The sequence below is a fragment of the Panthera pardus genome, unplaced genomic scaffold, assembly GCF_024362965.1.
Source record: "Panthera pardus isolate Hobbes unplaced genomic scaffold, ASM2436296v1 HiC_scaffold_17, whole genome shotgun sequence".
In the NCBI taxonomy this organism is placed as follows: domain Eukaryota; kingdom Metazoa; phylum Chordata; class Mammalia; order Carnivora; family Felidae; genus Panthera; species Panthera pardus.
Genome location: NW_026526732.1, coordinates 83,148,558 through 83,165,102, shown reverse-complemented (window position 1 = coordinate 83,165,102; position 16,545 = coordinate 83,148,558). Strand labels below are relative to the sequence as shown.

Sequence of the window (16,545 nt, the reverse complement as noted above, 5' to 3'; positions counted from 1 at the left end):
GGGCAAAGAGAGGAAGGAGGAAGAATGCCAAGAAGTCTCCATACTGTTAGTGCAGACCTAACACGGGACTCAACCCCATGAACCATGAGATCATGGTCTGGGCTGAAATCAAGAGTTGGACACTCAACCAACTGAGCCACCCAGGCACCCCTCTTCATCCTTTATTAATAACTTTGTAGTTATTATGAACGTGAATTACTGTACTTGGCACTACCTAGTGATGCTCTTTAAGTTTAGTAATAATTGACTACCCTTTTCAACATTTATTCTGTTATACCTTAAGTCTTTATTGAACTCTTACTAAGTACTGGATGCTGAGTTAAATGCTTTGTATTTATTATTTACTTTTGTCCTAGCTCCTTATCCAAGATCCTTTAAGCTAAATTTAACTTAACCTACATTGGATACAGAGGAAACTGAAGCACAGAGGGATTAGATAACTTACTCATGGACACAGAGCTGGTATTGCAATCTAGGCCTAGATGATACCAAAGCTCATGCTTGAAACCACTGTGCTTTACCGTTTTCTTGCTGGATCAGAAAGTAAGTTATTTCTGATCCTCAAAGAACTGCACAATAAGTGTTATAATTCCCATTGCACAAATGCATTTTGGTAAGTTAAGTGATTTGGCCCATTCATATGGTTTTAGATACAAATCAGCCCCAGGTTTGTTGCAAATAATTTTTAAAGTTTGATAACATTCATTTTGTGGATAAATAATCCTTAAAAATTTTTTTTAGTTTTGAAATATTTTTAGACTTACAGAAAAATTGTAAAAATAGTACATAGTATCCATTTATCCTTTACCTAGCTTCCCCTAATGTTAACATCTTACAGTCACAATAGTACATTTATCAAAACTATGAAATTGGCATTGGTGGCTCAGTCGGTTGAGCATCCAACTCTTAATTTTGGCTCAGGTCAGGATCTCACAGTTTGTAGGTTCCAGCCCCGTGTTGAAACCCTGCTTGAGATTCTCTTTCTCTCTCTCTCTGCGCCTCTCCTCACTTTTTCTCTCTCTCGAAATAAACTTTTAAAAAATATTAAAGATAAATCTTGATTTTATTTTATATTGAAAATCAGTCATGGTGGCAGCTACACGATAGAGAAGACAACTGTTTTTCTAGTTTGAACGACTGTAAAAATAGTTTAAAAAGCCAGTACATAACCAGAGTAACGATAGTTGTTTATGTTCTGTCCCTCTTCTTGGGACATATATCTGCTTCTATTATGAAAATTTTCAAACGTACAGAACAGTTGACTTTTATGGTGAATACACATATTTCTACCACATGGCTTCTACAATTAACACTTTTCTCTGGTGCTTTATTATATCCATTTGTACATGAATTCATTTTTTTATGCATGTTAAATTGTAGATATCCATACACTTTACTCCTTCCTAAACCTTTCAGCATTTCTATCATTAGAGGTCAATATTTGCTCATAGTTCTCTTTTTATTAAAAAGTTACATACATTGAAATGCACAAATCTTAAGTGTACAATTGAATAAATTTTAATAAGTACACAAACTTTTCCAACGCAAACCCCTGGGAAGACAGCACAGATAGTATCATCAAAATTTCCTCATATTTTTTCTCAGTCCTCACTCCTGACCCATCAAAGGTAACCATTGTTCTTATTTTTCCCTGCATAAATTAATTTTGCTTATTCTGGGACTTCATATTAGTGGAATAAAACATTATGTACTCTTTTATGTAAGACTTTTTTCGTTCAAGATAATTTGTTTTGAGATTGATCTATGTTACTACATGCATTAGTATTTTTTCCTTTTTAGTATTCCATTGTATGATGTACCAGTTTGTTTATCCATTCGCCTGATGGTAGATTATGGGTGGTTTCCACTTTTTGACTACTGTGAATAAAGCTACCATGAACATTTTTTGTTTTTAATGGAGGACCTTGTTTTTGTTTTTTTTTTTTTAAATTAGATTAAAAATTTATTCTGTATGTTCAACTAGCTAGTCATTTTTACTTGTAATAGCTTCCATATTCTGACCTTTCTGCCTAGCTGGAAATAGTGTGGTATATTAAAAAGATGTTGAGCTGGAGAATCCAATAAGAAATATTCTAATCTTGATGTTCCTACTATTTGGTCTTGGGTGAACATTCTGTTTTCTTCACTTGTATAGAAACTGCTTTTTGTATACAATGAGTCTAACAAAGTAATTTAATCTTTATAGGAATACTGACTAAAACTCGGATGCTCTAGACTGGAGTAGCTTCTCTGTAACCTCTGGTGTTAGTTGTTAGGAGCAACTCTTTGCCTAGAGGCCTCCTCTCTTTGCCTAGAGGCCAAGTCTTTATGTTTCTGGATCTTCGAGTGAATGAGTATCTCTGTGTGACAAAGTTAAGACATTTTCAAAGATGATGTAGTAACAGCATTTCTTCCTTTCACTCATGTAATTTCATCTTTTTAAAGTATGTCATATGGTTTTATCTTCTGCTGTGTGATTCATTAATCCATTAAACATTTTTTGAGCCCTTAGCTTGTACAGTTTCTAGACACTAGGAAAACATGTGGCCAAAACATTATTTTCTGCTCTTTCAAAGCTGACAATATAATGGGAAGAAACAGATCAGTACAAATAATAACAGTAAAATACAATTAGGTGCTAATAGAAATACAGATTAAATGCTGTGGAAGCTCCAAGGATTGTTTATTTATGCTTAGTGTGGGGCAGAGGCAGCTTCTTAGCAAAGAATGGTTTGAATTTACTTAAATGGGGAGGGCTTTACTTGTGAAGAGAACAGTAATATGTAGAGCATGATAGGACATACACCCTGGAGAAATGAACCTCTTTGAGGAGCAGTTTGTTTGGAAGACTGGAACATCAACATAAACTTTTGCTTGCAAAGAGATAGGGTTCTGAATTTTTTCCTTAGCTACTAGAATCATTGAAAGATATTAAACATTAGAATGTAGTCATATTTTTTGTTAGATCACTTTGGCAGTAATGAGGAAGGATTCATTTGGAGTGAGGGAAATCAATTTAGGCCAAGAGTTAAGTATCTGAAATGTACTGTCAGTGGTGTTGGAGAGGAAGTAATGAATTTAAGAGCTGTTAGTAGAATTCCCTTGAATGTGAGGAAGGAGGCACAAGGAGAAGTCAGCTATTATTTAGATTTCCAGCTTTCTTGTCCAGGAAAGTAAAGTGTTTGAACTGTATAAATGCTGGAAAGGTAGAATTCACTTAGTGCAACTCTGTGATTACAGTAACAAGAATAATTGTATAGACTTCTTTTTTTTTTTTTTTTTAAATGTTTGTTTATTTTTGAGAGAGGGACAGAGTGTGAGCAGGAGGAGGGCAGAGAGAGAGAGGGAGACACAGAATCTGAAACAAGCTCTAAGCTCTGAGCTGTCAGTACAGAGCCTGATGTGGGGCTTGAACTCATGACCGTGAGACCATGACCTGAGCCGAAGTTGAACATATAACCGACTGAGCCACCCAGGCGTCCAAATTGTGTAGGCTTCTTAAGACAGTATCGTATTTCAGACTCAGAAATATTACATAATATTGATTTGTATGTGTAGGTAACCTCCTTCTTTAAAAAAATTCAAAGATAAGAGGATATTAGAGGCACTTGGGTGGCTCAGTTGGTTAAGTGAGACTCGATTTTGGCTCAGGTCATGACCTCACGGTTTGTGAGTTCAAGTCCCATGTTAGGCTCTATGCTGGCAGTGTGGAGCCTGCTTGGGATTCTTTCTCTCCCTCTCTACCCCTACCCCACTCATGTACCTGCATATGCACACGCTCTCTCTTTCTCTCAAAATAAATACACTTTTTTAAAAAAGAGGATATCGGGGTGCCTGGGTGGGTTAGTCGCTTAAGTGTCAGACTCTTGACTTCAGCTCAGGTCATGACCTCATGGTTTGTGAGTTCAAGCCCCTGTCAGCCCAGAGCCTGCTTGAGATTCTCTCTCTCCTTCTCTCTCTGCCCATTCCCTGCTTGCTCTTTCTTTCTCAAAATAAATAAACTCAAAAAAAATTTTTTTAAAAGAGGATATTGAAGATAGGAATATGGAAGTATTTAACAAATTTGGGATTATGAAGGTAGAAAATTTTGGTTTGTAGACTCATTAACTTGTGTTTTAGAAACATGTATTGTCTTGCATACTTAAATCTTTGCTGATAAAGTCAGAGTGTAATAAATTATTCTGTTTTGGGTGTTCATTCAATCACTTAAAAATTCTAATTATGTCCTTAATGAAAAGTATTAAATTTGCATTGAAAAATAGTGAGGAAAATCCTTTTGTATTTCTTGAATAACAAACCATTAGGCTGAATATTAGTTTAGTTTCCTTTATCTAAACAGTTGCACCCAATGTTTGAATTGTTTTTTTATTACTAATCTAAGAAGAGTCACTAACTTTAAGTGTGTGTGTGTGTGTGTGTGTGTGTGTGTGTGTGTGTGTGTGTGTATGAGAGAGAGAGACAGATTGATTGACTGGTTCGTTGTGGGAAGTCCCTCTGCTGTCTTAAAAACAGAATAAACTGAAGAGAATATTGGTACGCTTGATGAGAGTGGTCCACAGTGTGTGCAGATCCTGGTGAGGAGTGAAAAGTAAAGCTACCAGGACATGATTATAGGCTACAACTTAAAGTTCTGGTTATTCTTTTATTAATATTACTTTTTATTGATGTATAGTTGACATGAAATAATGCATGTTTCAGGTATACAGCATAGTGATTCAACGATTATAAATTACACTGTGTTCATCACAAATGTAGCTACCATCACATGATTGTATGTATACAACACAATTACAATACCACTGACTATTCCCTATGTGTGCCTTTTATCCCCGTGACTTATTCATTCCATAACTGGAAGCCTGTGTCTCCTACTCCTCTTTACGCATTTTGCCCACCACTTCTCACTCTTGGCAACCATCAGTTTGTTCTCTGTATTTATGGGACTTTCTGCTTTTTGTTAGTTTGATTTGTTAGATTCCACACATAAGTGAAATTAAAAGGTATTTGTCTTTAGGGGCACTTGGGTGGCTCAGTTAGTTAAGCATTCATCTTCGGCTCATGTCATGATCTCACAGTTTGTGGGTTTGAGCCCTGTGTCACGCTTTGTGCTGACAGCTCAGAGCATGTAGTCTGCTTCAGATTCTGTGTCTCCCTCTCACTCTCTACTCCTCCCCACTTGTGTGCTCTGTCTCTCTCAAAATTAAATACATAAACATTAGGAAAAAAAGGTATTTGTTTTTCTGTTTGACTTATTTTGCTTAGTACAGTACCCTCTAGGTCCATCCATGTTGTCACAAAAAGCAAAATTTCATTTTTTTTTTTTATGTCTGAGTCATATTCCAGTGTGTATGTGTGGGGGGCACATCTTTATCCCTTCATCTCTCAGTGGACACTTAAGTTGCTTACATATTGTGGCTATTACAAATGATGTTGTAATAAATATAAGGGTGGATAAATCATTTCAAATTAGTTTTTTAGTTGTTTTTGTTTTTGTTTTTTATAATTCTTTGGGTGAATATCCAGTAGCAAAATTACTGGATCCTATGGTATTTCTATTTCTTAGTTTTTTGAGGAACCCTTATACTGTTGTCCATAGTGGCTGTACCAATCCTCATCAATACTTACTTCTTGTCTTTTTAATTTTAGCCATCCTGACTGGTGTAAGGTGATATCTCATTGTGGTTTTGATTTGCATTTCCCTGATAATTAGTAATGTTGATTCATCTCCTCATGTGTCTGGCTTTGGAAAAATGTTTATTCAGATCCTCTGCCCATTTTTTAATCTGATTGTCTTTTTGTTGTTGAGTTGTGTAAGTTCTTCATGTATTTTGGATGTTAATCCCTTATCAGATAATAACACTTGCAAATTTCTTCTCCCATTCACTTGGTTGCCTTTTGTTTTATTGATGGTTTCCTTTGCTGTGCAAAAGCTTTTATAGTCCCAGTTATTTATTTTTGCCTTTTTTTCCCTTGCCTGAGGAGACAGATACAGAAAAATATTGCTAAGGCTGATGTCCAGGAGTTGACTGTCTATGTTTTATTTTAGGAGTTTTATGGTTTCAGGTCTTGCATTTAGGTCTTTAATCCATTTCGAGTTTATTTTTGTGTAGGGTGTAAGAAAAGTGGTTCAATTTCATTCTTTTGCCTGTGACTGTCCAGTTTTCCAAGCACCATTTATTGAAGAGACTGTTTTCTCCCTTGCATATTCTTGCCTCCTTTGTTGTAGATTAATTGACCACCTAAGTGTAGGTTTATGTCTGGGCTCTCTATCTTGTTCCATTGCTTTATGCATCTGTTTTGTGCCATTTCTTTACTATTTTAATTACTATAACTTTGTAGAATAGTTTGAAATCTGATATTGTGATACCTCCAACTTTGTTCTTCTTTCTGAAGACTGCTTTGGCTATTCAGGGTTTGTGGTTCCATACAAACTTTAGGATTATTTGAGCTACTTCTCTGAAAAATATTATTGGTGTTTTGATGGGAGTTGCATTGAATCTGTGGATTGCTTTAGATAGTATGGACATTTTAACAATATTCTTCCAATCCATGACATGGTATACCTTTCCATTTATTTGTGTTGTCTTCAGTTTCTTTCATCAGTGTCTTACAGTTTTCACAGTACAGGTCTTTCACATAGTCAGCTAAATTTTTTGTAGATAATATTACTCTTTTTGATGCAGTTATAAGTGGGATTAAAAAAATTGTGCTAGGTTATTTGTGTACAGAAAATCAACCCGTTTGCATATATTTTTTATTCTGCAACTTTATGGAATTCATTTATTACTTCAGATAGTTTTTTGGTGGTGTCTTTAGGGTTTTCTATATGTAATACCATGTTATCTGCAAATAGTGAGTTTTGCTACCTTACCAATTTGATTGTCTTATAATTTTTTTCTTGTCTGATTGCTGTAGCTAGGGACTTCCAGTCCTATGTTGAATAAAAGTGGTGAGAGTGGAAATCCCTGTCTTGAGAAAAAGCTTTCAGCTTCTCACTGTGCGTTTGTCCTATGTGGCATTTATTATGTTGAGGTATGTTCCCTCTAAACCCACTTTATTGAGAGTCTTCATTATGAACAGATACTGAATTTTGTCAAATGCTTTTTTATATCTATTGAGACAGTCATATGATTTTACCCTTTATTTTGTTTTGAGATGTATCACATTGATTTGTGGATACTGAACTGCCCTTGCTTCCTTGGAATAAACCCCACTTCATTGTAGTGAATGATCCTTTGATGTATTGTTCAATTCAATTTCCTAACATGGGGTGCCTGGGTGTCTTGGTCGGTTAAGCAGTTAAACGTCCGACTTCGGCTCAGGTCATGATCTCACGCTCCGTGGGTTCGAGCCCCGCGTCAGGCTCTGTACTGACAGCTCAGAGCCTGGAGCCTGTTTCAGATTTTGTGTCTCCCTCTCTCTCTGCCCCTCCCCTGTTCATGCTCTGTCTCTCTCTGTCTCAAAAATAAATAAACGTTAAAAAAAAAAATTTTTTTTTTAATTTCCTAATATTTTATTGAGGATTTTTGCATCTGTGTTCATCAAGGGTGTTGATATATAATTTTCTTTTTTTGTAGTGTTTTTGTTTGGTACCAGGTACAATCAACCATTGTATTGATTTTGTACAATGAATTTGGAAGCATTTCTTCCCTTTTTTTTGTTTTGGAAGAGTTTGGAAAGGATAGGTATTAACTCTTCTTTAAATAGAATTTACCTGTGAAGTTATCTGGTCCTAGACTTTCGTTTGTTGAGAGCTTTGATGACCAGTTTCGTTTTGTTACTAGAAATTGGTCTGTTCATATTTTCTATTTCTTCCTGACTCACTCTTGGAAAATTATGTTTCTAGGAATTATCCATTTCTGCTAGTTTGTCCAATTTATTGGCATATAATTTTTCATAGTTATCTCATAATTCTTTGTGTTTTTATGGTATCAGTTGTAACTTCTCTTTTATTTCGGATTTTGAGTCCTCTTTTTTTCTTGGTGAAAAAGGTTTAGAAGTTTTGTTTATTTTTTCAAAGAATTTCTCTTGGTTTCATTTCTTTTCCATTGTGTTTTTAGTCTCTGTTTCATTTGTTTCTGCTCTGATCTTTATTATTTTCTTTATTGTATTAATTTGGGGCCTTGTTCTTTTCTGGTTCCTTTATGTGTAAGGGAACATTTGTTTATTTGAGATTTTTCTTGTTTTTTTTTTTTTTGAAGTAGGGCTATATCTTTATAAACTTCACTCTTAGAACTGCTTTGATCTATCCCAAAGTTTTCAAACCATTGTGTTTCCATTTTCATTTGTCTCTAAGTATTTATTTCCTCTTTGATTTCTTCATCGACCCATTGGTTGTTTAATAACTTGTTGTTTAGCTTCCGTATGTTTGTGGGATGGTGGGTTTTTTTCCCCCCTTCAGTTTTTCTCTTGTAATTGATTTCTAATTTCATATTGTTGGAAAAAATGTTTGATATATTTCAGTCTTTTAAAATTTGTTGAGACTTGTTTTGTGGCCTCACAATTGATCTCATCTGGAGAATGTTCCATGTACACTTGAAAAGAATGTGTATTCTGCTTTTTGGGGATGAAATGTTCAATATTTATGTGTTAAATCCATCTACCTAAGAATATGTTACTTAAGGCCACTGGTTCTTTATTGACTTGCCATTTGGATGCTTTTTCCATTGATGTGAATGGGGTGTTAAAGTCCCATACTATTACTGTTTTACTGTCAATGTCTCCCTTTATGTCTGTTAATATTTGTTTTATGTTTTTAGGTACTCCTGTGTGTTGGGCACGTAGATATTTACAATTGGTATACCCTCTTGTTGATTGATCCCTTTATCATTATTTAATGCCGTTCTTTGTCTTTTGTTACAGTCTATGTTTTAAAGTCTATTTTGTCTGATATAAGTATTGTTACCCCAACTTTTTTTTCCAATTCCATTTGCATGGAATATATTTTTCTGTCCCTCCACTTTTAGTCTGTATGTGTCTTTAGGTCTGACGTGAGGCTCTTATAGGAGCATATAGAAGGGTCTAGTTTTTTATTTTTATCCATTCAGTCACCTTTTGTCTTTTTATTGGAGTATTTAGTCTATTTACATTTATAGTAATTATTAACAGGTATGTACTTATTGCCATCATGCTCATTGTTTTTGGTTGTTTTTTAGTTCTTTTTCTCTTGCTGTCTTCCCCATGATTTGATGACTTTCTTTAGTGTTATGCTTGGGTTCATTTCTTTATATTTTTTGGTGGTTTGTGGTTACCATGAAGATCATATATAACATCCTATATATTTAGCAGTCTATTAAGTTGTTGGTTGCTTAAGTTCAATATATACTAAATTCACTACCGTTTTACTTCTTCCTCTCACATTTTATGTATATGATGTCATTTTATATTTTATATTTTGTGTATCCTTTGACTAATTTTTGTAGACGTAATTGATTTTACTACTTTTGGTTTTTAACCTTCATACTAGTTTTGTGTGTGATTGATCTATTGCTTTTACTGTATGTTTGCTTTAGCAGTAAAATTTTTTCCATAATTTCCTTCTAGTTATAGCTATTTCTTTTCTGCTTAAAGATGTCCCTTTAACCTTTCTTGTAAAGTAGTTTAGTGAGGATGAGCTTCTTTAACTTGTTTTTCTCTGGGAAACTCTTTAGCTCTCCTTTAATTCTGAATGCTTATCTTGCCTGGTAGAGTATTCTTGGTTGTGGGTTTTTTCTTTTTAGCACTCTGAATGTATCATACTACTCCCTTCTGGCCTGAAAAATCAGCTGATAGCCTTGGTTTCCCCTTCATGTAACCATTTGCTTTTCTTCTGTTGCTGTTAAGATTCTCGCTTTATCTTTAATGTTTGACATTTTATTTGTCTTGGTGTGGTCTCCCTGGGTTAATCTTGTTTGGAGCTCTCTATCTCTGTTATCTCTTCCTCTATCTCTGTTAGGAAAGTTTTCAGTCATTATTTCTTCAAATAAATTATTTGCCCCTTTCTCATCCTTCTGGAACCTGTATAATGTGTTATGTTAGTATGGTTGATGTTGTCCTAGAGGTTCCTTAGCATGTGCTTTTTTTTTTTTTTTTTTTTTTTAATTTTGCTTTTGTTCAGCTTGGGTACTTTGCACTAACATATCTTCCAGATTGTTCATCCATTCTTCTGCATCCTCCAATGTATTTTTCATTTCACTTACTGTATTCTTCAGCTGATTGGTTCTTTTTAAATTTTTTATATCTATGTTGAAGTAACATAGATATAATTTGTTCATCTACTCTTTGTTCATGTCTAGTGAGCCTCTTTATGACCATTACTTTGAGCTCTTCATTGGGTAAACTGCTTATCTCCATTTCATTTAGTTCTTTTTCTGAAGTTTTGTCTTGTTCCATTGTTTGGAACGTGTCTCACTGTGCCCTCCTTTTTCTGGCTCTTGCTGTTTCTGTGTATTGGATAGATCAGCTGCTTTCCCCGATCTTGAAAGTAGTGGTCTTATATAGAAGGCATCCTATGAGACCCAATAGCACACTTACCTCTAGTCACTAGAACTAGGTGCTCCAGGGGTATCCCTTGTGTAGGTTGTGTGTGCACCCTCCTGTTGTGATTAAGCCATCACTTTTGCAGGGTGCACTGATGAGCAGGGCTGGCAGAAAGGCCTGGCTGTAGCTGCTGCAGGCTTGCTGATGGGTGAGGTTAACTCTTGGCACAGCAGGCTGAGAGGTCCAGCTACAACTTTTGTGAGCGTGGTTGTAGGCAGGGCACTGTCCCTTTAGGATTGCTCACTCGGTGTGGCATTGTAGGAGTTGCTTTGGAGGCACACATGGGGTTTGGCTGTTTGATTAAAGTGGTTTCACAGGGGAATGCCAGGGTAGCATGAGCACTGCTGCTAAGGAAGATAGATAATGTCAAAACTGGCACCTGCAAGTGTCCAGTTAGCTGGGCTGAAGAAGAGCAAGGAAAATGGTGCTTCCCAGCATTTCTATTCTTGTATATCCCTGCCCCTTTCACACATGCCCTAAACTTAGTCAAATGAATGTCCTTCATATATAACCCAGGTGCTTTTCAAGGTGCTGTTTCTGTCCTGGGTCTTGGACTAAGTGATAAAATGCATTGATCCTTTAAAAGCAGAGTCTTTTTTTTTTTTTTTTTCCCTTATAGCCTTCAGCTTTCCCAGAGTTAAGGCCTACTGATTTTCAAAGCTCTTGGAGTTATCACTGCTGATTTTCAAAGCCAGGTGTTATGTGTAGCTTGTCTTCTTGGGGCTGATTCCCAGAGCCAGGGTGCCTAACTTGATCCCCTCACTCCTCTGGGAGGGCCTCCACGCCTGTGATACCACTCCCATTTTTGGATTACCTGCCAGGGATTTTGTTCCCGACTGCATCTCTGCCCCTCATACCCTCTCAATGTGTCCTTTCTTTTATACTTTTATAAAGATTTGTTCTGGTAATCTTAAGATTATTTTCAGAATGAGTTGCATTATATGTAGTTGTTGCCTTGGTGCCTGAGGAAGGAGGTGAGCTCAGGATCCTCTTAGCCATCTTCCCCTGCTCCCAAGTTTTGCTTACTCTTTGTTGTACATTTTGAAACATTAATTTAATCAAACTATAATAATTTGATAATATAAATTAATATTGTTTATAGCAAAAGTCGTGAGGAATTTATAAGATTTAATTTCAGTACATTTGTTTTTTTTTCTCTTTCCTTTAGATCGTGTAACAAAGAAAATTGAAGAGTCAGAATCACATCTGGAGTCTGAAATTAAAAGGAAAGTACCACAGAAACGTCATAGTAGCACATATCAGTCTCTATCTCCTCTGTCTCCTGCTTCAAAAAAATGTTTAACTGATATAGAGGTGGGTAGAGAAATTCTTCTTTGTTGCTAATCAATTAGTTGGTATTTTTATCAGTATAACATTTAGTACTTACTAAATTCTAGGGGATCTTTCCTTATAGCACTAGAAGAGACATAGAAAAGTTTTGTTTTGTTTTTTAATGTTTATTTATTTTGAGAGAGAGCGAGTATTGAGTGGGGGAGGGGCAAAGAAAGAGAAGAAGAGAGAGAATCCCAAGCAGGCTCCACACTGTCAGCATGGAGCCCAGTGTGGGGCTCAGTCCCACGAACTATGAGATCTTGACCGATCTGAGACGAAATTGAGAGTTGAACGCTTAACCTACTGAGCTGCCCAAGAGTCCCTAGAAAAAAATTTTTTTTAATGTGTATTTATTTCTGAGAGAGAGTATGAGCAGGGGAGGGGCAGAGAGAGAGGGAGACACAGAATCTGAAGCAGGCTTCAGGCTCTGAGCTGTCAGCACAGAGTCAGATGCAGGGCTCGAACCCACAAACCATGAGATCATGACCTGAGCCGAAGTCAGATGCTTAAGTGACTGAGCTGCTTAGGAGCCTCTCCTAGAAAGTTTTTAAAGCAGACTTTTCTGCTTTCACTATGTCATTTTTTTCATTATCCAAAATGTAAAACACATATATCTGGAAAGAATTTATCAGTGCCTTCCTGCAACATACTCCAAATAATAGCTCTCAACCAGAAATATTTTGAAATTATTTTAAATTTGCAAAAAAGTTGAAGAAATAATAAAAGAGCTTACATACACTTCTATTAGATTCCTCAGTTTTCCACATTTGAAATATTTATCTCCCTCCTTTCCACCTTCCCTCTGTATATGTGTGTGTTTCTGCACCATTTGAGTATAAGCAACAAATATGCCTATTTATTACTTTAATGTTTTAGTGCACGTTTCCTTAGAAAAGGCAGGGGAGGGGGCAGAGAATGGGGCATGTTCCTATAAAACCAGAGTATGATTGTCAAAATTTTAAAATTAACATGGATCCAAAATTACTGTCTAATCCACAAACTCCATTCACATTTCACCTAATTAATTTCCTTCACTGGAACGGGATCAAATTCAGGATTGTGTTATATTTCATTGTTGTAATCTTTAGTCTTCCTTAATCTGGAATAATTCTTAGTCCTTCCTTGTCTTTCATTAAGTTGATATTTGTGAGGAGTATGTTTCTTCATGATTTATGCATTTTTAAAGAATCCTCTCAAGTGATTCTATAATCTCATCATTGCATCATATCAGAATGCATACAATTTTCACATTATAACATTTATCTTAAGATGTACTTTCCTATATTTGTCCACCTTAAAGTTAATTAGTAGGTATTATTTATTAATAAGATGAGCTGCTGTAAGGTAGAGTGTATATAAAGTATAATAAAAGGATGTACTACTCTAAGGTAGAAATTTTCCTTATATTTACTTATTTCTTTATACAGCTCAATACATAGATCTTTTCTTTTTTTGGAAGTATAGTAGACACAACATGGATTCTTACTCAAAAAAGTTATACTCTGTCACTGTCATTATTTTGATGCTCAGATTGTCCCAGTCTTGGCCCCCAGGAAGTTCTTTAAGCTGGCTCCTCTTTCTTTTTGACATAACCACATCATTCTTTGAATACTTCCTTAAGTTTTGATGTAACCAGATGGTCTAGACTTCTTTGTATCTTCTCTGTCTCAGCTCTAGAGTTATGTATTTCTCCAAGGGCCATTGTTCCTATAAGTGGAGGGACTATATTTGGGCATTAGTTACGCTTATTGCTAATTGGTATCATGTGTAGAGGCCCTCTCAGTGGGCAAAACTAGCAAATATATGTGTGTTTATGTGTTAATATTTAGTACATGTTAAAATGCATGCATTCACACTGATAGTTCCAGTTCTGGTCTAATATCACAGTGTTTATCTTAGCCTTTCCCACTTTGCATATTTGTAACTTCCTTCTCTGACTGAGAAGCCTGACTCCCATCATTTACTTATTGGTTCAGTTGCTTTTTATCTGATCATTCTCCTGGAGTGCCAGCCTAAGGTTGGCCTAGCCCATACTGGCATTTCCCTGCTGCCTGGCCCATTGCTTGATCCAGGTAAAGAAGCAGAAAGGACACACTGTCCTTCTCTCTCCTAAGCATGCCAGCTGAAAACCTCAGAATTTTTTAACATCTAAAATAAATCTTTCTTTTACTCTTTACTGCATTCCAGTTGTTCTTACTCTGTTCTTAGTGAACATAAAGAATAGATTCTAGCCACCCTTAATGTAATTTGTAATTCTTAAACAAGATTAGTGGTTTTTTTTCCCCACATGTAGCTTGTGAAATGCTACACTATGTACTGTTTACAAGGAAACAGTCTTTGATATTTAATGAGATTATACATCTTAAGGATATTTACTAAAAATGACATCTCATTGGTGTCTCATCAGAGACAGGTTCATTCTTATTAAGCTTACTTGGTTATTATTTATCTATAGAGTCTGGCAGATAGTATGTGTTACTGACTAGGATTTATTTTATTTTGTAATAGTCTACCTACCAAGAGGGGGAAAATGAGACTTTAATTAGTCTTTGTTTTCCAAAAGAAATTTTATCTAACATGAAATTATTATGGAAATATATAACTTCATACACACTTTACTAAAAGTAATTGAGCAGTGTTGAGATTATAGCGTTTAGATTGTTAGGTTGATACAGTTCTGAATCTGTAGTTTTTATCATGGAAAATTTAATATTATATTTGGTTCAGCTAACATGCATTTTGTTTTTGTTGCAAATAGTTCCAAGGTATGTGTTTCTTAGCTGATGGAAGGCATATGATAATAGTTTACAGTATAGTTCATTCTGCATTTTAATATCAGAAATTTGAATACTATGTGCTTTCTGTGTTTAGTATCAACTTATAAAAGGAAATATGTGGGAGTATTACCTTTTCATGGGGTTCTTTCCGTTGAAATATGTCCTATTTATCTTTGTTATAGGCAATGAAAAATTGGAGACAGATTTTTTTTAAGTTTATGTATTTATTATGACAGAGAAAGAGAGAACACAAGTGTGCACACTGTCGGTGGGACCAGAGAGAAAGGGGGAGAGAAAGAATCCCAAGCAGGCTCTGCACTGTCAGCATGGAGCCCGATGCAGGGCTTGAACTCATAAACCATGAGATCATGACTTGAGCTGAAATTAAAAGTGAGACACTTAATCAACTGAGCCATCCAGGTGCCTCTGGTGTCAGATTCTTAAAAGACAGGGTTAGCTTATATGTAGTTGATTCCCACTACAACAGATGGGGCTCGGTTTTCCACATAAATTAATATCTTTAAACTTTTTTGGGGTTCACCAGGGTATTTGGTAAACCTATGTAGAAATGGAAGTATTTCTTTGCTTATTATGAAAAGAGTGGGGTTTAGATTTTTCTGAGATGATTAGGTATTTTATCACAGTGTGGTATGCATAGATGGGCACTGCTGTTTTGTTTGAGTTTCCCTTTTAGGTGCATTGTGACATGGCCAACCATTTGAAGTCCATTAGGGAATAATTGCATTATTTCATTTAAATGTACAGTTGACCCTTGAACAACACAGGAGTTAGAAGTGCTGATCCTTGCACAATTGAAAATCTGCATATTAACTTTTAACTCTTCCAGAATTTTATTCATTTATTTACTTCATTTAATTAACTGTTGTCTAGAAGCCTTACCAACAACACAGTTGATTGTCACATACTTTGCATGTTATGTATTATATACTGTATTTTTTTAAATGTTTATTTATTTTTGAGAGAGAGAAAGAGAGAGAGCACTAGTGGAGTAAGGGTAGAGAGAGAGGGAAACAATCCAAAGCAGGCTCCAGGCTCATAGCTGTCAGCACAGAGCCTTATGCAGGGTTTAAACCCACAAACCATGAGATCATGACCTGAGCTGAGGTCAGACGCTTAACCAACTGAGCCACCCAGGTGCCTCTGTATACTGTATTCTTACTGTAAGGTAAGCTAGAGAAAAGTACATGTTGAGAAAATAATAAGGAAGATAAAATACATTTACAGTACTGTATTTATCAAAAAAAATATTGTCATGTAAGTGGACATATGCTGTTCAAACCTGTGTTGTTCAAGGGTTAACTATACTAGTATTTCTTTCCCTTATTGACAATAGGCTAAAATTCGAGAGGTAGATAATCTGTCCCATGTTTGTGTCTAATGAGTTATTTGCATAGTTCACCTGTTAACTATACATCCTAAATACACAGGGCACTATCACAAGTGCTATGAGAAAAAAATTCCTTATACCTAGACTCCACAAATAGTATAACAGAATTCTGCTATGTATTGGCAGAGAAAGAGACATGTTCTTTTTTTTTTTTTTTTATGATCTACATATGCTGTGATAGTGAACAATGTTCTGAGTTCAGCTTTGCCTTGGTTGAAGCTTGATTTCATTCTTTGTTGTTATCTGGGGTAGATCCTTGAATAGTTAACATGGTTTGATAGAATGGCTCTGTTGTGAGTCATGTAAGACAAGGGAAACAGTTTTTGTCAGTTTTCCCTTGTTTAAAACAAGAAAAGACTAGACCAGTGGTCTTTAGACAGTTTCCTAAGTGTATTTAAGGTATAAATTTACATGGAATAAGATGTCCAGAACTTAAGCTTTTAGCTCAGTGAATTTTGAAATTTATGTTTATACAACGTGTTCCTCCTACAACTACTTGATGACTTCTGT

General features: G+C 35.6%; 1 protein-coding gene across 7 annotated transcripts in view; it reads left to right on the top strand.

Moving 5' to 3' along the window:
* SENP6 (SUMO specific peptidase 6) overlaps positions 1-16,545 on the top strand; it is a 116,674-nt gene that overhangs the window by 51,928 nt on the left and 48,201 nt on the right. For all 7 annotated transcript variants that reach the window (XM_019442684.2, XM_053904711.1, XM_053904714.1 and 4 more), the window contains one exon: positions 11,687-11,832. In XM_019442684.2, the coding sequence (XP_019298229.1) occupies positions 11,687-11,832 (146 nt within the window). The remainder of the gene's footprint in view (positions 1-11,686; positions 11,833-16,545) is intronic.